The 19977-nt window shown below is 34.4% G+C and overlaps 4 protein-coding genes across 9 annotated transcripts; 2 read left to right on the top strand and 2 right to left on the bottom strand.

Annotated features, from left to right (window-relative positions):
- Positions 1-110: 110 nt before the first annotated feature.
- On the bottom strand, positions 111-2815 carry LOC106170613 (polyamine-modulated factor 1). 2 transcript variants are annotated; one of them, XM_013550570.2, is made up of 5 exons: positions 2590-2815; positions 1766-1871; positions 1267-1370; positions 894-1092; positions 111-480 (listed from the first exon to the last, which is right to left on the bottom strand). In XM_013550570.2, the coding sequence occupies exons 1-5, from the start codon at positions 2775-2777 to the stop codon at positions 412-414; spliced, it is 666 nt and encodes a 221-aa protein (XP_013406024.2). In that variant the 5' UTR covers positions 2778-2815; the 3' UTR covers positions 111-411. The 2 variants fall into 2 exon arrangements, with proteins under 2 accessions (XP_013406024.2, XP_013406025.2); XM_013550571.2 differs by having other exon boundaries at positions 2602-2815.
- Positions 2816-2988: 173 nt separating this feature from the next.
- On the top strand, positions 2989-6458 carry LOC106170612 (THO complex subunit 3). The gene is made up of 6 exons (XM_013550569.2): positions 2989-3214; positions 3862-4018; positions 4286-4490; positions 4961-5122; positions 5713-5813; positions 6007-6458. Exons 1-6 carry the CDS (start codon positions 3038-3040, stop codon positions 6168-6170), a joined length of 966 nt encoding a protein of 321 aa, XP_013406023.1. The 5' UTR covers positions 2989-3037; the 3' UTR covers positions 6171-6458.
- On the bottom strand, positions 6383-10587 carry LOC106170614 (uncharacterized). Of its 5 annotated transcripts, none has more exons than XM_013550572.2 (4): positions 10145-10351; positions 9739-9831; positions 9128-9280; positions 6383-6964 (listed from the first exon to the last, which is right to left on the bottom strand). In XM_013550572.2, exons 2-4 carry the CDS (start codon positions 9798-9800, stop codon positions 6787-6789), a joined length of 393 nt encoding a protein of 130 aa, XP_013406026.1. In that variant the 5' UTR covers positions 9801-9831; positions 10145-10351; the 3' UTR covers positions 6383-6786. The 5 variants fall into 5 exon arrangements, with proteins under 5 accessions (XP_013406026.1, XP_086855897.1, XP_086855896.1 ...); XM_086999771.1 differs by lacking the exons at positions 6383-6964; positions 10145-10351 and adding exons at positions 7310-8598; positions 10443-10587; XM_086999770.1 differs by lacking the exon at positions 6383-6964 and adding an exon at positions 7310-8598 and having other exon boundaries at positions 10259-10353.
- On the top strand, positions 10573-15996 carry LOC106170610 (snRNA-activating protein complex subunit 3). The gene is made up of 9 exons (XM_013550566.2): positions 10573-10760; positions 11619-11699; positions 11967-12063; positions 12309-12410; positions 12679-12819; positions 13294-13376; positions 13571-13735; positions 14212-14319; positions 15515-15996. Exons 1-9 carry the CDS (start codon positions 10573-10575, stop codon positions 15660-15662), a joined length of 1113 nt encoding a protein of 370 aa, XP_013406020.2. The 3' UTR covers positions 15663-15996.
- The last annotated feature ends 3981 nt before the right edge of the window (positions 15997-19977 follow it).

The following is a 19977-nucleotide window of genomic DNA, read 5'->3' as shown; positions in this document are numbered from 1 at the left end:
TCAGCCTTTTTGAAAGTGCTCTATCTGAGAATTATGCAATATCTGGCTTAACAAACTCTACAAGATTATATGAGGTAGTCAGATCATTAGTTACCATTTTTTGACAAAACTGCAACTTCCCCTGTCATTTATTTAAAATATACAAAGACGATATCACATTCAGTTCTCTTTTTTACACCGATTTACAAAATTATCAAGTCATTAGCACATTCAGTAAAGTCTATCATAAACTTATTTACATTATTTTCTTTTTTAAAAGGGTAGAAAATATTTCTACTGCAAACATAATTTACAAAGGTACTCATTGCCAACAATTACAAAGGAGTAACTCTTCCAATGTATTTTAGCATTGGTAAACTGTTTTTTACTGCACACTTGTCATGTTTTCACATTCCTTTTATCAAGAATATTTCATTTAGAAGTTTCTTCAAAAAATGACCATATCTCCTTGGTTGGCATTTCTTTGCAAACATCAACTGCCTGAAAAAAAAAAAAAAGAATATTTTTTACAAGAAAAACATGTTTTATTTTTCAGACAAACATGTTTTTACATAACAAAAAAAAAGGATTAAATCTTATGTTATAAACTGAACCAAACTATTTTAGTTATATCACTTATATATTATTAAGAAACTATGTAACAGAAGTGGTTTATATGCATTACTGGGAATCCCTGCTCCGCCGCAAGTTTTATTCATCCATTGAAGGTGGTTTATCAATAAAAAAATTAATATATTTTCAATATCCCCGAATAATTAGGTTGCCTTAAACAATATTGTCCAGTATTCTTAAATTAGCCATTAAAATTAGTTCAAATCTCATCATCATTTAATTTTAAGGACTCGTTACGTGCAAGTAATTTTAATTATCACAAGAACTGCCTGCAGCCACACCTGATCCATCCCTTTTACTTTATTCTGCACAGCTTGTTGTGTGTTCAGAAGCTGACGTCTCTTTGATAACACTGCCTCTTTTAACCTAGCAGTTTCTTCCTCCAAATCCTCCAATATGGACTGTAATGTTTCTTTATGTACTTGTTTCACTTGTATTAAGTGGGACTGAATATCAGCTTCAGGGTTGCCTGTTGGGCGCCTGTGAAGTAACATAAAAAATACTAGACTGGGGTATTAACACACATGACATAATTAATGGAAGTGTCAGTGTGAATTTAAAGATAGCAGTTGCCAGCTAATTAATTAAGCACTAATTTCTTTGTCTTGGTAATTAATATAATTTACCTTAATAATTAACAAAAATTAATTTTACCAAGCTGGATGTTGTAGATCCAAAGGTGCTTCACTGATTAACTTGTCAAGTTCATTCATAAGTCCTACAATATTCTCCTCTTCAAACAGTGTATCTATTTCTTCCTGAAAAAAGAAAGGGAAAATGTGTTAAAGGTATTTCCTCAAATATTCCTCATTGTGACAAGTTGACAACACGGATAAACTAGTGTAATGCATTCATTTCTTCTTTTTTTTTTCAATATCAAAATTTACACATTCTATGCACAAATTTTCTGAGAATAATCCATATTTATTGACTGATCAAGAATGACAGATTTACACAAAGTCATATTCAGCTAGCAAATCAACTATCCCTTATTTTTTTATTCTATTTATCCTCTTCAAGCCATTAACTTTCCATTATAACTCAATTAAAAAAATCAAAATTAAAATATATTATAATAAGCATTTTGTAACAATAGCAAACTGACAATTTGGCAATTATTACCATTTTAAAATATCAGCATGATATAACTTACTGTTATAGCCGATTCCAGCTGATGCATAAACTGTGTGTGGATATTTTTCAAAGCTTTTGGATTTTTGTCATACACTGCTTTGAAGTTTCTAGCAAATGCAGAAAACCTGTAAAAATTAAATAAACCATGTATTATCATTACTTTTTTTCTTATATGAAGTAAATCCCAGTCACTAACTACATGTACACTGCCTGTAATAAAAATAGCCCTGGTGTCTGTTTACAACATGACATGCAAAAACAGGTTTGTCTTCCAAAATACAAGTTAGTCTCTTGATTACCAAGAATGAAACAAAACAAAGTTTTAATTGTATCTTATTCACATAGAAGTTACTGGCAAGACTGGCTGGATTTTCAGGATTGTGCAACTTCAGGAGGTGGAGGTCAGGGAAAGATGCGAGAGCTCCCTAGCTACATGCAAGTAAGTGACTTACTTGAAGTCATTATCATTTCTTCATTAGGCATTTATGTTCACTACTATTTTTATGTGTTATTAGTTATACCACATAGTACATTTATCAGAAACTGTAGGGAGTGCCAATGCATAGAACTTCATGCTACCCCTCTACCCAATGGTACTACTGGGTAGGGGGTGTACTGCTGCATAGCTTGAAACTTTACAAGCGTTATCAAACTGCTGCTTGAATCGATCCAAAAAGACTTTGAATGATATATTATCAGATGCAACGGAAGACAAACAGTGTCTCAGGATGTGGATATTTCGTGGAGATTTCGTAACACACAATGTTATAAGCCATAACCACGGTAAGTACCCAGCATGTAAGTTGTATCTGTAACTGGGCCAAAAACTGAGGTAACACTAACAACTTCAAATACCTGCCGCTGGACAGACATTTTTGCACAGTTTTCTCCAACGCTTGGCGTAAAAGAGTTGCGTGTCGACCTTCTGCCACATCAGTTGATTTGTTTTCTATGTTATCGACGGCTGCAGGAATCCTAAGGCCACTTGAGTCAGCAGTTGAGCCCGAATTATCTGTTGTGCTTCCCTCCATCTCTTGAATGTGCCGCAAAATATGAAATTGCCTGAAGAGGCCGCTATACCAAGAAAAGCTTTTTTTCAAAAATTTGAGGAAAGAGTGAAACATTAGGTGAAAGACATTCCAAGTGATCATTCTGAATTTCACACAACGACTTTATTTTCTTAGTTTTAACACCATTTTTCGAACTGAGTCAACAATGGATAGATTTTTTTTCGAGGCTTTTCAGTACAACTGTGGACATCTATCGGCAGATATACATACAGCCGGCAAGAATGGCTTCATATACAGAAGAAATGCAAAAATATTTCCAAAATAATAACAGAGTAAAAGAAAACCAGGCACATTCCGCAAAGGTACATTCAGTGGATTGGAGTTGTGATGGCAGAAAATTGGCATCTGGATCCTTCGACAAGACAGTTAGCCTCTTCAGTTTGGATAGAGATCGTTTGGTTAGTACAGTACAACATGCATACACTCCCGGCTGTCACCTGCCTTGATTCAGTGTTTGATTAATAAACCGAAAAGCCACAGAAAACGACTTTAGAATGCTATATTACAAGTCAAAATCATTAATTTTTTTTTTTTTTTTTTTTTTTTTTTTTTTTTTTTTTTTTTTTTGCTAGAATAGCCATATATACAACATAAACACTGTGCATTTACAAACTGAGTGAAGCTTCTGAAACAAAAACTAGGGAAAAAACTTTTAATAAGTGATAGAAGTTCAAATTAAATAGAAACTGGATCCCCCTCAGACCAAATAGTACTCCTACTTTTAATTACCTGGGGCTACATCCTCCTAATTGTTGTTTGCAAATTAATGGATGAAAATCCCAGAACCATGTCAAATGCGAAGAGTTTAAAAATACCCATTTGACCAAATTCAAGTTAAAGAACTTCACTCTTAAGGTTCATGGTGCTTAGCCATTTTGATCATAGAACACTTACTAAATATAAATAGAAACAAAATAAACAATAATAACTAATATGTCAGTGTCAAAGATAAAAGGTATGTGAAATTTTGCTATAATCCTATTAATTTATTAATTGAAAAATAATGTTTTGATTTGACAAATAGCATGGTGTGTTTTTTACATAGTCCAAAGAACATACATTCCGTGGGCATGGAGATAGTGTAGATCAGTTATGTTGGCACCCCACACACCCAGAACTTCTGGTTACAGCTAGTGGGGATAAAACAGTGCGGCTTTGGGATGCCAGGACATCAAAAACAGTGGCTACAGTTAATACAAAAGGTACTGTTTCAGTGCTCTTAAATTGGTTGCATTTAATTTTCAAGTCACCTTTTTTCTTGAAGAATAAAGCACAGATCATGATGTTAAAATTTTTATCTATACATTTTACATTTTGAATCTGATATCAATAACAACTTTTGCAACAGGATTTTTCAGTAGTAGACATACGTAGGTTTGTTGGCTTTGTTTACTATTTTATGTTCTGTGTTTTGCATTTCACTAAAAATTCAAAGAATGACTAATGCACTATTTCTTGACATATTTAAGGTGAAAATATCAACATATGCTGGTCCCCAAATGGAAACACAATAGCTGTTGGAAACAAAGAAGATTTGGTCACATTTATTGATGCAAAAACACATCGATCAAAAGCAGAGGAACAATTCAAATATGAAGTTAATGAAATCTCATGGAACAATGAAGGAGACTTGTTCTTTCTCACAAGTGGACAAGGCTGTATACATATATTAAGGTACTATTTGGGACTGCTGCAATAGGATGTGAATACTGGTTACTGAAAACACATTTTGTAAGATGATAAAGATAGTTTTACAGAGAATTGTACAAAACTGAATTATCCTATTTATTGATAAGCTATAGAGTAAGCAATCTAGATATCATAAGTCCTTATAAATCTTGATTTATTCAAAAATTTTGCTTTTTAACTTTTTATCTTAATTAAGTAATGCAATTAATACCACTTATTAAAAACTTCTAATGCATCTTATGCTCACTGAAGGATACACCTGGAAAATTTAATTGTATTTTTCCCATCAAAATCACACCGAATGCCTTTTAATTGTTGCAGGTCAAATTTACATAATATCTGTTCCACAGCAAATGAAGGAAAAAGGTTTTTCACGACAGATGCTCCCCATTGATTTAGAACATCATATAAAGTTAATGCTACAACAACAAATAAACCATGTCTTAACATTTCAGTTATCCTGATCTCCAGCATCAATATGTTCTCAATGCTCATCCTGCCAACTGTATTTGTATAGAGTTTGATCCCACTGGGAAGTACTTTGCCACAGGCAGTGCTGATGCTTTGGTCACACTGTGGGACCTGGAGGACCTGGTTTGTGTCAGGACATTTTCTAGGTAAACACTGCTGTTTAAATTAAATATAGATGTCACAGTTACAGCATCTATCCAAGCATGAAATTAATGGGGATATTGCAGTTATCAGTTATGTTTAAACTAAAAAAAAAAAAAAAAACACTCAGGAGTTGACATCCACAAAGGACTGTTCACTGATAAATTGTGGTTGTTGAGAGTACGTTCATTGCACAACAGGTCAATATTATTGGCCACATCTCACAATGGTGGAGAATCCTTTTAAAATTCTTGGATCCACACGATGATCTGGACCACCAAAATTAATAACTTTTAGGTCAGTCTGACCTGTCCTGAAATATTAGTGAAAATCCATCTTTAACTTTTACAAAATGGAGGTGAATACATCACCTCTTTGGCAGAGATAATGAGCCAAAATTCAGTCATAACTAGGCTTTTGCTCAAACATTATTTTTTGGCAGTGATTAAAACATTTTGACTGAAGGTAAAAAGATTGGTCAAGGATTCGTGTACTTACGTATGTAAAGGCAGATTTATCAAGTCTTTTTTTTTTTTGCTACAGATGCTCCCAATTTTTTTCATAACTGTGTCAGATTACTTTATTGACATTCTAGGTTAGAGTGGCCCATAAGGACAATGAGTTTTAGCCATGATGGAAAGATATTAGCATCAGCATCAGAAGATCTTGTGATAGACATTGGGAATGTAGAAACTGGTAAGAAATATAAGAAAAAAGAAGCCATGTGTAACTTTGATTTAGGTATCTTTTTTAGTTATAATTTACATATGTCATTTAATAAGATATCAAACTGCAGCTGCAGCTTTGAACATTCAATTATGTAATATTATTAAAATATATTATTAAATTAAATTATTAAAATATATTCAACACACAAATATATTTTCAGGTGAAAAGATAACAGAAGTCCCATGTGAGTACCCCACATTCACAATAGCATGGCATCCAAAACGACACCTGCTGGCATTTGCTTGTGATGATAAGGAAAAATACAATGACAGAGATGCTGGAACAGTGAAATTATTTGGCTTGCCAAGTGACAGGAGTGACTGAGGAAGGATAGCCTTACACTGGCATTTAATGGAAGCATGAATTCCATTGCAATTTACATGCTCTAGCACATAGTATTTCATGGCAGTCATGTCAAGTCTATAAGCTTGGTGTCAGCCATGCAGTGACTGCCATACTTGAAAAAACAAACAATCACGTCAAAATGAAGAAATTATAAATAGAAACAGCATGACAGTATGTTTATATAACAAATATAAGTGGTTATATTTCTGTACTTTTATTCTTTTTAAAATAAATTGGATACACATTAAATGATATTTAACTTTCTCATATCAACCGATTGAGATTAGTATTTTTGTGTGTGTGTGTGTGGTTTAAGAAATATGAATACATAGTTTATTAGATTATGTTTTAGTGAATCCATTTAATTACAACACAAACAATTGGAATGTGACACATAGATATACTCTGCACAGCTAAATTGGTCTTACAGTTCGAGAAAACAGTTGAATCAGTTGTCTACATTTATAGAGACTGAAATACAGCATTGCTAAAGAACACCATGCAGTTAAGTATATTTTGGTATGAAAAATTATAAAAATTATTTAAAAAAAAAAAGAACCCTTCTTGACATAAATGGTCTTGAAATGTTGGGCATCTAGATGCCAAAAAAAGTAAAAACGCATGTTGCCATCGTGATCACAGCCACATCATACCCAGCATCAACTGCCCAGCGTTCCAGGGAATGCCCAAGGAAGATGTGGTGAGGGACTGGGAGTGCTGCTGTCAGGAGGGCAAGGCAAAGGAACTTGCTTAACAAGGGGGCTTGCATATGGCTGCCATTAAAGAAAGAAGAATTCATAAAAATGAATGTTATTAAATTGAATTTTTAACTATGTTTCAGTCATCAGAGGTACTCTTGATTTTTAACTCGAGGTTTAGAAACTAACGGGGGATGACATAGTTCCAATAGAAAAGCACTAGACTGTTAGCCATTCTTTGCAAAATTCTCTAAGCCACTAAAGCTGTACTATTTTTAGCCTGTAAACAGTTATGTGGTCTACTGTGCTATAAAGTCGAGTACTCTGCAATGTTATCTTTCTTTTCATTTGAGTGAGTTGATATTGCATCTATCCATAGCCCAGCATCTAAAATTAGAACAGATCATGACTCAACACAAATTTTCTTAATATGTTTTAATATTCACTTGATATGTTCACAGAGCAGTTAGACATTAGAATTTCACTTCCTTGTCTTCAACCACTCCTTCAATAAAAATTTACAAAAGGGCAAATTTATCACCTTTCTGACCACTTTCTTCAATATGAAGAAAATATGTGTAAATCTCTCTTTTTCAATCAAATCATATCAAGTTTGTTTAATAAAATACAACTGCTTTTCATACATGTTCAAATCATTATGGATTTTGTGATAGACTAGCATTGTACAACTTTAATATGCTCTGGAATATTAGGAATTCAAAGAAAAGTATGTATCTAAAATATACAGTGGTCAAATTCCATATCACAATAGTAGTCAACTGTATCTGCCAAAAGTTTCTCCTGTAAGGTGAACAGAATATTTAGGTGTAAAAGCTATTCTATGCACTAAGCTACAGCAGCATTTTAACTTGAAAAGATCAAGTCAACATGATTTGTTTACTCATTTGCTAACAACATCAAAAATTATTTCATAATTAACCCCATACTTTTCAAAATATACAATTATGATAAAAATATTAACTCTTAAATGAGGTAAACATACAACCAAAAGCAAAGACATGATTCCCCTTTTAAAACAAACTGTTTGCCCAACACGAGTGATTTCCAGCTAGACAATTACATTTGAACCTTACAGTCTGGAAGTCTAGAAATATTATGCATGACAATTTCTGGAATTGTCAGTACTTGTTCTTAAGATCTCCTGGCCAAGGTGATCAACAGAAAAATAACAGTACTTATAACACTGAATTTACATTTAAATTCAACTGGAAGTATTTTGAGAGCATTTTGAAGTACATAAAAACATATCCATTAATGTTTAATACAACCTTATGAGATATTCCTTAAACAAACAGACATATGGACAGACAAACTATTATATGGAACAAACCAAAAAAAAAAAAAAACATGATATGCAAAAACTTAATTACAGTATCATAGCAATAAATAATGTTTTAAAAATTTACTATTCTTATTTCATCGAGTAATCTACTGCAAAAACGTGAATATGAAAAAAAAAAAACACTAAGCACTACAGAAGCCAGTCAGGCAAAATGTGAATACTCAATATGCTAAGCATTAGTCCCATGGAAAATATTGTTACTGCACAGTAGCCCACATTTATAAAAAACAATGTGAAAGAGAGTTCTTGAAATAAATACTGTGGTATTTGCACTGCACATATTAGTGTAGAAATGAGAGCAGAGATCTTCATTGCACCACCTAATGTTGATACGGCCATTACCTCCCTAATTAAAAAAAAAGAAGCGACACTTCTAATAATCATGTAAACTTCAAGTTCAATGTTTGATAAACATTTTATTTTCATACTTTGATTTGCAACTTTGGTTGCATTAAACATTAAAATTTGAATAAATTGATTAATTAGTTGCTCTATCTGAATGACAACTCCAGTCCTTATTGGACTTGTGCAGATTTTAAAAAAAATCTATTATCTTTGCTTGTTTCTTTAAAAGGTATGGGTAACAAGAAAAGGAGAGCGTTTTCTAGCTTGCATTAAATACTGCGAGTTCAGAACATGTCCAACTTAAATTCATGGCAAGAATTTATCAAGTTGTCTTGTGATGTGAGACTATTTCTTTAGCCAACTCTGAACTCATCTTAAGACCAATATACATTTGGTCTATAGGTTCCTAGACTGCAAAGAGCAAGACTTTTTCTAATTTAAGCTGGACCAATTCTGAACACATCTGAAGACCAATATAAATTTGGCCTATAAGCTCCTAAACTGCAAACATCTTAATATAGGGCTCTTACCCAAGTATATAGCACATCACTATGGCAATCACAGCATGTGCTATTGCTGCTATGATATAAGTCCTGCTGGATGCATTCTTGCCAATGTCTTCATATGATTTGCCAGGGAATGCATGCCTTGCCCAAACTCTGCCAAACAGCCACTGGGAATACCTGTAATTTAAGTAAAATTACCACTATAGTTTATTTGTGCATCAAGATATTATTGTGAATAAATATTTCAACATTACATGATGCTATTTCTTATGAACTATTTTTCTTGTGCATCACCTGCAGCAGCATTTATTCTGTGGTTATACTGGTATTACTCTATCCTTTGCTAAAATTAACTACTTTTCATTTGCTAAAAATTCATTCAACAAAGGATGAACATTTGAGGGCAAATATACTAGTAAAGTGTATATGTCAAATGGACCTTAAAAAATCACCCAGATTTAACATAATCAACAGCTTTTTTCCAGCACTACTTCCTAACAGATATCATGAGCTAAATTCCACCATAGAAGTGTGATTCCACATATAACAATTTTGAATTTTTCAGACAAAAATGATTCCTAGGTATGAAATCCAATTACTACATATAAATGTATATACACTGTATGCATGGTTACCATAGTACACCCAGTAACTGTGACAGGACAAAGGAAATCAGAACAGGAAGAATGGCTATCATCTGGATGTCTCCAAAGTCTTAAGCAACTGTCCTAAAAATAAAGTACCGTATTTCAAAATGCATGTCTCTTGCTCCTGAAGGTATCAAACCAACCATAACATTTCAATATTAAAACAAAGCTGCTCTTGCAGATGTCAAATAATTCTGGCCTCAGTAAATAAGTAATTAAAATTAGTGATGAAATAACACAAGTATCATAAAATGACAACATTCATAATATTGTATGAGCTGCTAAAATATTAACACGTGAATACAGGGTAGTACATCTAGGGCTGTAGATCTACAGGTGTACAGGTACAGTAAGTCAAAAAGTAACGCTCTCGATCTGCACTCATCTTGCTCACCGTCCTTTCTTTGGACTAGGTAAGATAAAATTGCGTGCACTGGTTGACTTCAACAGCAAAACCGTGGAACCTTGACAACGTCAAAATCACACAAAGATCGAGAGGCTTATATACCGCTAAAATGGAGCAGATGATGTGCTTTTTTTCATCCCAACCCTCTTCCCCGTGTTTGCCTAGGCCAAGGTCATTGTAAGATGGACTCGCCTTAAAGTGCTTTGCAGGATTTTTTATGTTACTGGATATGAAATCCATTCAGTGCATATGACATACCAACCAATTAGATCTATATCTTAAATACCTGTAAAGGTTCTTATATCTCTAGCAGCACGAAGAAAATGTGTGGACCAGTTATCACAATACGAACACAACGTAGTCTAGTCGTAATTTATCTAATAATAAACCGCTCCAACTTTGACCTCACAACAAACATGGCTGCGCCCACGCGGGAAGGCACTGCTAATGATGTGTTAGACGTACGGCAGTTTCTTGAAGGATGGGCGGGTCTTGTAGATAATTCACAACTGCAGAAACACGAAGATGATGACCAAGAAGCAAAAATAGCCAATGATATGTCTATTTCTCGGGAAATGGTTGAAGAGTTGGCTTCAGTTTGTAGGTCCGTCTTTAGCTCAGTCTAACCATAGTTCTAAATAGAGAGGTGAAGTCTTGTTTTCTTTAGCCCGGGCCTCTAAACAATGAGAAGTTTGACCCTCCCCTCCCCCCCCCTCCCCCGCATGCACACACACACACTGTACATTTTCTTCATTCCTTTTTCTTCTAACATTTGCGTTTGAATGTAATTCTGCCACAATTGAGATTTAGTGCAATTGCTGACGGAGAGTTTCTGGTGTTCTGGTAGCACTAGTGCTATGTCTTCATTCTGATATCACCTACGTGTTCACATTAAAAATAGATAAGCTACATTTGTTTTAGCTTTCTGCCAGAGGACATGCAAACTGCCAAAAATGACTCCTCTGCCTTTTGGCAGACTGTTCCACTAGATACATTATGTACCAGTCTTTGCATACCTCTGGTTGAAGAAAAAGCTATGCAGCGTCAGGTATGCTGTATCCTGAAAGCAAAGAATTGGCATCAAATGTCATTCTGTTGAAGTCCCTTAAGGTGCTGTAATGATGGTTCATTATCAACTTGTCCTTAATTCTCTCTGTGAGATTCCAGAAAGAAATAGTATCAGTTTGTCTACAAGCCCAAAGCTTTTGTTCTTGACACTCATTCTGTGGTTTTCCAAGAAGAGTCCTTTTAGATATCCTTGGATAAATTCTATCAGTTTTTATTAGTTTACCACTTGCTAGTGTGCCATTATTTCTTATCCCACTCTTCTACAAATCCCACAAAACCCCCATATGATTTAATGCTATGTCATAAGAATTTGCACTCTTTATTTCTGTTTCCCATACAACTGCAGACTCAAAGTGAACTGCAAATTACAGTACATTGACTTTTTTATTTGCAGTACTGACACATTGCTTTGTGGATCAGAGCCAGAAGAAGGGAATCTGACAGCTTTTCCAGAAGTTAACCTTTTGACAGTGAGGTGTGTTCATGTCTGTGTATTTTATTGTCTTCTCATATCTAGGTAGATTTAATGCTAAAGTTGGCAATAACAAACTTGAAAGACTGTAGTCTTTAATGGTATTTTACACTTTTTCTCTCAATAAACTGGCTGCAGCAATGGGATTTGGTATTTTCTTTGATGTCATCTTTGTTGGCACTATAATAAGAAACCTTTTCAAATAATATTGGACTGGTTAGTTAATTCCACTTAGTTCTTTGAATTAACACATCTATACCTTTATTTCAGATGCCAGGAAGAAAGTGTACAAAAAAGAGAGAATGATAATATATTTAGAACAAAAGTGTCCAGAAAGATGAGATATAAATATGTACAAACATTAGCGGTAATAGTGATTATAGTATATGATGTTGTGGATATGAAGAATATGAAAGATTTATTATGTAACATTGAAATTTAGTTTAAATGAGCAAATAATGATAAGGCAAAGTTAAGGAGCTTTCAAAATGTAGCTTCTCCCTCTCATGCTAATAAAGGAATATAAGCATAATTGTAATTTGCTACATTAGCGATAAACATATAGGTCACTTCAAAAGGAGTCCCTGTCATATTTTTCTTCTTGTTTTACAGCCCCCATGTCAGAGTGAAGGCAGTATTGAATGCCCAATAAAAATACCAGAGGTACTACTGAATGTTAAAATATTCAGACCATTATATAGTAAGAAGAAACAGGTTAGTAGGGGAAAAGAAACTTTAAATTGAATGTGGTTAGTAAATTTGTAAAATGTGGTTTATTTGAAATATGTGGTATGTGTAGTTGCTATTACTAGTATTTGTGCCACCATTACAATATATATTTCACATTTAACATGTACTGTGGTCCACTTGGCTCTCTTTATTCATTCATGTGTGATAAACACACCAGGAGTAAAAAAAGTGCTTGGAGTATTTTTTGCAATAGAAAAACTAGCACTATAATGCTTCTTTTTATCTTCCACAGACCTTCCTTGATCAGGAGTTCCAAGTCATAGGTAGTAATACACTAACAGATCTCCGTGACAAATACAGTTGTGTGGCAGATTTCTCTGTGCCTGGAGAGTTCAGTGAAGATCCAGACATGCCTCAGGACAACAGGGCAAAGGTTAAATAAAGCTCTGGAATAATCTGCATGATTTTACATTGATTTGCTTGAAAACTGTAGAAAAATACACAGTTCACCATCGTTTAAAATTCTTTGTCAGACTAATTGTACTGGGATGTACAGTACAGATGCACATATTACTTTTGTACTACAGTTATGTCCCCATTCCAGCTTAACTTTTTGTTTGTTTGGTCATTCCTAATCCTCATCTGTTGATTCCAGTTGGATCTAGATATATCTTCATACATTTAGATAAATCCAGATAAAAAAAGTTTAGGTGTGTTATATTACTTTAGAGGTAATTTTCCTGGCCAGTTTTGAACATTATGATGTTCTTGAAACTTGAAAAGAACATTATAATTGAACATCCATGGAAATACATTCTAGGTGATATGTGTTGCCAGATCTTGTATTGTTGTTGTTGTTGTTGTTGTTGTTGTTATGAATGTTATCATTAGTTATTTATCTTTTTAGGACTTATTCAAATCAGGGTTCTTTTTCATTGAAGGCACTTTCTATAATGATATGCGTTATGATGATTGCAGAGATTATAGCAAGTAAGCACTGTGAGAATTATTTTTCAGAAAATATGTTGTAGCATTTGTCAAGATATTTAAAGACGTAAAAGTTCCTCAAAAACTCACATATTATTATTTTTTTTTTTTTAGTTGAAATTGATCTGTTGTAAGTGAAAGTGCTTTTCAACTATTTGTTTTCTTTAAACATAAGTCTAACATTTTTGATTGATTAGGGTCATTATTGACTGGGCCAAGGAAAAGGAAAGAGGACTGGGACCCTACACAAGTGCCAAAATGGAAACTACCAGATTTGTGGACCTGAAACTCCGACTGGGTCAGCCCTATGTTTACCTCCATCAGGGGGAATGTGAGCACCTTGTTGTCTTCTCTGATCTCAGGTCAGTGACTCCTTGAACTTGAAAAGAAGGCCCTTACATAGTGATGCTGTTAAATAATTTTGTCATTTTGATTCCTAAGTGAATTAATTAGTTTGTTATCTATTTACTTACTTGTATATCTGTTTACTTACTTTATATATATACTTGCAAACAATTGTCTTTGTGTTTTGCAAAATTGACTGAACTACAAATGATTCTTATGTCATAAGAAGTGATGACGTATTTATAGTTGATATTTGGGTATTAGTTGTCAAAACATTTATGAACTTTTCAGCGTGTTTTATTTTCGGTGTGCTCATTATCTGTTCCAGGGTGTGTTAGAGCAAAGTAACAGAATGACTACCCATAAGTTATATGTTATAGAAAAAAGTGTTATTAGAGATTAGAGAGACAATTTATACAAATGTTGTTAAGGATTTTTACTTTGCTGAGTTAATACATCCTGTATAGTTTATAACATTAACATTTCCCTCTAGACTCCATGGTGCAGATGATCCACAAGATGCTAAAGCCTATCCTTTGTTAGTCCACAAATCAAAGCCCAGAAGGCAGTTGTGTATCGCCTGTCAAACAATGACAGCCAGGTAAAGAAAGCATTTGCCAAATTTCTTCTTTTCTAAATTTGTTATATTTACAAACTCTACACATTGTGACCAGCTGTATCTGTCCGTGTACTTCCTGCAGACACATTAATTTGCAATTAAATCATACTGGTTCTCTTTGAAAAAAGCATTGGGTAATGTATGGTATATTAAAAAAAGGGAGTGATGTTTTGTTTTTAATTCCATATAAAAATGAATAAAGTACAGAGTTTTTATAAAAGAAATTTGTTTGTACCGGGTATTATGGAATACATCATCACATGTGTAGTTGTCCAAAAGTTGGCTGTGCAGAATGTATCTTTTGTAGTAAGGTTAAAGTATATACATTCAGTTTCTGAGCTTGATTGCCTGGTGGATTCAAAACCAATTTAAATGGATCAAAATATTCCCACAATTGTCCACCATAGCTATGAGGAAAATGAGTGTGTCAACATTGGTGTCGAATTTTAAATTAATTAATTTTATTTACTACACAATAATGAATTAAAATATTGCCGAATTCCCAGTAAACCTTTTACACCCCATTTCCATAGATTAGATCGACCTACTTTAGATCGACTTAACTCCCTGGGGGTTCACACTAAATAGCTGTCAGCCGGGTGGACACGAAAGTTAATTACCCCCTTAAAGCTTGTAGTAGGCGGGATGGACATTTAAGTCAGATTATCTGAAAGTAATCTAGTGAGACTCCCCGCGGGGATAGATCGATCTAAAATCTATGGGAATAGAGCCTTAGAGCGCATTCAGAACAGATGATCCGCAGACTAACTGATCTGCTGACTAAATATGGCCAACCCCACTTCAAAAGCTATACTGCTAATTCCTTGGTGGTCTCCCCACCTCCACATGTGCTGTTGCAGCAGGGGCCAAGCAGTTAAATCTTGAAACCCAAATTTAATACATTTATTGGTGCATGTGGAGGCGGGAGACAATTAGGAATTAATGGCATCTCTTTTGAAATGGGTTCAGCCATATTTAGTCTGCAGATCAGTTAGTCTGCAGATCATCTGTTGTGAATGCTCGCTTAAAATCACAATTAGATTTTACCACAAAAAGCAATAATTTAAATTCAGTTCCAGCAGGGACTTGTATTGAAGCTGCTTGTTCTTATTTTAGATTTAATATTCAGGACATAAATACTAGATTCTATAAATAATAGATGTGTTTTTTTTTTAAGGTGGATCGTCCATGGCAGTCCTTTGGCACCTGAGGATCCTAGCCATTTCTGTGATGTTTGCTTCAAGATGTTGCATTATGACAAGAACAAACACAAGCTTGTAGAGTTTAAAGCATTTCCATTTTTGGACAAGACAGCTGTGTTCTGATATGCAACAAAATAAATGAAAAACAGTATTATGAAAGTTCTGAACATCCTTAACTTTTAATCAAAGTTATCCAAGACAGTGGAGCAGTGAAAATCTGTTTTGTTAAGTGTTAACTGGAAAAAATCATCAGCAGAATCAGAACTTGGAAAAATTAAACAGGTACATAAAAATTGAGCAGATACAATAATGCTGACACCATGTTGTGGGGCTCTGAGGTCATGTGATCGTGTTAAGCATACAGACAGTTCTGTTAGTTAAAAACTTTGAATGACTTAATTCCCAAGATCTGTGGTTATTTGTATATATTAATTGTGAATATATTTTTACTACCTAATTTTGTGACATTGAAAGATTACCAACGATGTCTAAACAAAAAATTAATTCCAATCAACTAAGTTGGAAATTTTGAGAGCATCCCGCGGGTGTTACTACTGTATATATTCATTTGTTGAGAAACACAGACTAAAAGCTTCCACCTTTGGCTTTGAAGCTGGTATTTGAGATATTTCAGCCATAAATCGTTAGAGATGCTTGGTAGAGGATAGCGCGTCTGATTCGACAAATTGTGCTAGCGGTGCTGTGAGACTGGCAAATGATGTTGAGCTGGTTGTGACGTGATTGTGCTTTTTAACATGAATATTCTAAAAATAAGCGATGTGAACGTTTTCTGAAGGAGAACTTCGTTCACGTTTCAAAAAAAAAAAAAAAAAAAAGATTAGGGGTAGTAGCTTCAGAATATTCAACCTGAATTAGAAAATGTGATGTTATTCCCATTTTGTTTTTAAAATACATCTTTTGAAAACTTTAAAAAGCGATGAATTTACGCAGTCCGCATTTATTCAGATGCAAATTACAGGACAGATCATTTATTTTCAAGGCTTTCACCAAAAACCATGAGCGGGATTTTTCTAAATGTGTGCTTCAACAAAACATCCATCAAAAATATCCGATCTGTATTTTTTATAAAAAAATTCTTGATATGTTTGTCGAAATGCCAAACGTTTGCTCTCAAAAAATTATCAGAAAGTGGAGAACCCACCACTTTTCCAAATAAGGATAATCATTTGTATATTGCTCAGGATGATGTGGTATTTACGTGTTGCAGACCCTTTGGCTACATCAGCTAGTCAGTACTTTAAAGATGATGCATTTTGTCAAAGGTTAGGTACAGGAAGTATGGGTTAGTATGCAACTCGGCGTTTGAAGCTCACAGGTTATCGCAAATTGAATCAAACGTTTCCTCGGTTTAAGTTTCTAAACTTGAGCGCGTGGAGTATCCCCACGCTATCTTCATACGTGATGTTCTTCTTTTGAATAAAAAATAAAGATGTTACATTTAGCACTGTTGCAATTCAACTAGCCTGAATGACGTAAATAACACGACCTCTAATTCTCTCAATCATTTAGTGGATATCCTCCGACAGATTTTTTCATTTAAACTGTCCTGCTACTTTAAACCCACACGTGCTGCGTTGTGCCCCTGAAGGAAAGAAAGAGCGCATTACTTAACCTATCCAGGATAGCTCGTGCAATACCCATATAAACCTTAGGTTACATTCTACCATCGCATGCTGTTATTAATACCTGTCTAACCGTCTGTTCGTTAGCAGGTGAACTCGGTGTTTTCCAGCCATGAGTTAAGACAGGTTAACCCGTACCATACCGTTAACAAATCCTTTGCGAGTAATGAATTTTGCAAGGTCTAAGGGGGTAATAAGCATCTTGCGGGGGAGATTGAGGTGAAAATAATATCCATCATTCTTAATTCCTGAAGGTTGTGCCCTCTAACTTGGGCCAAACGTGTATTGGTGCTAATTGCATTTTAAAATAACTTGGTGGCTAGTATTGTTTACAGCGGATGGGATGCTAGAAAAATAATACTATTGATAAAATTATAAACTACTGTACATTTCCTTCTTATACTTTTCGCGTGCTCTTTGGTCCTACCTATTTTTCGCACTCCCCCTCAAAGGGCTGAGATATTTGATATTTACACCTGTCTTTGAAATCCGTGTCTGGCAGCTCATGTATGGGTGATTTAATGGCATTTCCGCCTTATGTTTTTATACTACCCCTTCTGGATTATATCTGGACAGACGGGGGGGGGGGGGGGGGGGATAATTATCTTTTATCCGTCTTTATCTCCTTTCTCTTTTTACATCCCTCTTTTCTTTACGTCTCCTACCCCCACCCACCGTCGTTCGAAAAACTAAAAATCAAATTTAAGTCGATTTTGGAACACTTTTATAAAAATTTAGGTTTGTTGTCTTTCACGGAGAAATCGTATTTTATTACTGACGACCCAATCTGTTTTTCATCCAAGTCGTTTTTACCGCTATCGCTTTTGAATAATAATTCTGTAGCAGGTAAACAAGGACACGATACACAATTATATCTAAGTTTTTCCTTGTTTTTTAAATGCAAAATTATTTATTCACCTTTCCCTAGAAAGAGAAGAAAAAAACTTTTCATACATCATTATTGAGGAAGGGTATAGAAGATAACATGGACGAATTAGTGTATATATTGATGTAAATAAGGTTAAAACCAACTGATAATCTTGAAAGTTCTGTAACTAGGTAGTAGTGGAGTGTAGCAACATCCATTGACGGATTGGGCTAGTGGTATCTTAGGGCAGTTTTTTAATAAGTGTTGTAGAATGCTCACATGATAATTCTAACATGACCTAGTCCATTTTTACCAAGTTCCCTAAATAAGTCGTGTTGCACGCTAAAAACACCACCTTCTATTCTAGGCAAAACGATGCCAGCAAGGAAATGCTTGATAAATATCAAACTTCGCACACAAATTCAATGCTGTGACGCTTATTGGAGTTTTTGTAATAAATAAAGATAAAAAAGGAAAAGTTGTGGGTATGCTGTGTCTCAAAATATATCCGCTGTAAATTGTCTTATGTCATACTGAATTGGATCACGGTAATGAAGATCTACGAGATACATGGTTGGGGTACAGGTGAGAACTAAATTAGGAGCAAAGAATACAGCTAGGGATAGATATTGCACTCTAAACCTAGATAGTTATATACTATCCCACATTTTGATAAGCCAACCCTAATGCTAGGATTTCCAGCGATATTTTACGTCTTTCCCATATGACGTCCAAGTCATGACTAAGACCCTACATTGTTTTTTAGGACGTAGATAAAAAATAGCAACACCCAATTATACATTTTGAAGTTATGTTTAAGTTGGCAAGGTGAAAAGTTGAACTTATTTTTGTTCTCAAATGTATGTTCAAAGTTTCAATTGGCAATAAACTAGCAATGTAATCTAAGAAGTTTATTTATGTATACGAACAGAGAGCTGGGAGTATGAAAATAGTGAACGCATTAAGTAGAAATATTCTACGCACACGTACTAGGAAAATATATAAATTTGATGAGATCCCCTCTGTTATTTTCCGCTACCCTTTTGATTTATCCATTTTATATGAAATTGCCGGGTTAACTTGATCAATATATCTTATGTTCCTGTCAGCCTTGGACGCGTTGTATATATTATTATGCGTGTTGCATTCACTGATTCCTACACTATAGCTTCCGGGCACCGTTTTCACTAGGGTTCACGGCGCTTAGCATGATAGCATGATATACCTTAGGCATACAAATCAGCTGTAAAAACAAATGTTTTAAATCTGATTCACATTGGAAATCATTGCATTTCGCAGGCATGCCAAGTGACGCAAATAGAAATTGCTTTTTAAAAAAGCGCAACCCAAAATATATTTACTAGTTAAAGTTGTTAGTTTTTATTTTTAACTTCCAAGAATTTCAAATGACGTAACAGATACCTCGCACAAGAAAAATGTGTTTGTTTCAGCTATTTTTGCTGGCTTTTTGCCGGGGTTAAAATGCTCTTGGAAAACAATACTAAACATGGCGTTTCGTATTATTAAGTAATAAATAACTAGACCTTTTTTCGAGACAAAACTGTACTGGTTCAAATAGTTTTCTCGCATTTGTACAAAATGTCTTTTTTGTATAATTTTCTACACACTTTTCTTTTGACTTTTTCAAAAATGAATCTGAAAAATAAAGAAATAATTCAAGACACGATGGCCGCAACCAGGTGGATGCCAAGATGCTACCACGTTCCATTTAAGGCTCATGTTATGACAGCGCACCTCTTTATAGTCTGACGTAGGGGTGCTTGAAGGGTTCTAAAAGGTGGCATCGGGGGGAAAGGGTACTTTCGATTTCAATTTTACAGTTTATTTTTGCAAGTTCCCAAGACGTTTCTCAGTTGAACCCATGAGTTCAGGTATCCTCCCTAAGTAATATTAAGTCTGGGTGGTA

This window comes from Lingula anatina, chromosome 1, assembly GCF_051362555.1.
Source record: "Lingula anatina isolate TDL-2025a chromosome 1, LinAna3.0, whole genome shotgun sequence".
In the NCBI taxonomy this organism is placed as follows: Eukaryota; Metazoa; Brachiopoda; class Lingulata; order Lingulida; family Lingulidae; genus Lingula; species Lingula anatina.
Note: the sequence above shows the minus strand (reverse complement) of the source record. Positions and strands in the feature narration are given on the sequence as shown.

Bases quoted from the DNA above. Each gene is read 5' to 3' on its own strand.
- LOC106170613 (XM_013550570.2), bottom strand. From the start codon at position 2,777: ATGGAGGGAAGCACAACAGATAATTCGGGCTCAACTGCTGACTCAAGT. The intron at 1,872-2,589 runs GTTAGTGTTACC...TAATTTTTACAG, and splicing joins AGCGGCAGGTATTTGAAGTT to GTTTTCTGCATTTGCTAGAA. The intron at 481-893 runs GTGTGGCTGCAG...TTTTTTTTTCAG, and splicing joins AAGTAAAAGGGATGGATCAG to GCAGTTGATGTTTGCAAAGA.
- LOC106170612 (XM_013550569.2), top strand. From the start codon at position 3,038: ATGGCTTCATATACAGAAGAAATGCAAAAATATTTCCAAAATAATAAC. The intron at 3,215-3,861 runs GTTAGTACAGTA...TTTTTTACATAG, and splicing joins GTTTGGATAGAGATCGTTTG to TCCAAAGAACATACATTCCG. The intron at 5,123-5,712 runs GTAAACACTGCT...TTGACATTCTAG, and splicing joins TGTGTCAGGACATTTTCTAG to GTTAGAGTGGCCCATAAGGA.
- LOC106170614 (XM_086999771.1), bottom strand. From the start codon at position 9,800: ATGATAGCCATTCTTCCTGTTCTGATTTCCTTTGTCCTGTCACAGTTA. The intron at 9,281-9,738 runs GTAACCATGCAT...CTTAAATTACAG, and splicing joins CAGTTACTGGGTGTACTATG to GTATTCCCAGTGGCTGTTTG. The intron at 8,599-9,127 runs GTAAGAGCCCTA...TTTTTTAATTAG, and splicing joins GTGATGTGCTATATACTTGG to GGAGGTAATGGCCGTATCAA.
- LOC106170610 (XM_013550566.2), top strand. From the start codon at position 10,573: ATGGCTGCGCCCACGCGGGAAGGCACTGCTAATGATGTGTTAGACGTA. The intron at 12,064-12,308 runs GTAATAGTGATT...CTTGTTTTACAG, and splicing joins AATATGTACAAACATTAGCG to CCCCCATGTCAGAGTGAAGG. The intron at 12,411-12,678 runs GTTAGTAGGGGA...TATCTTCCACAG, and splicing joins TATATAGTAAGAAGAAACAG to ACCTTCCTTGATCAGGAGTT.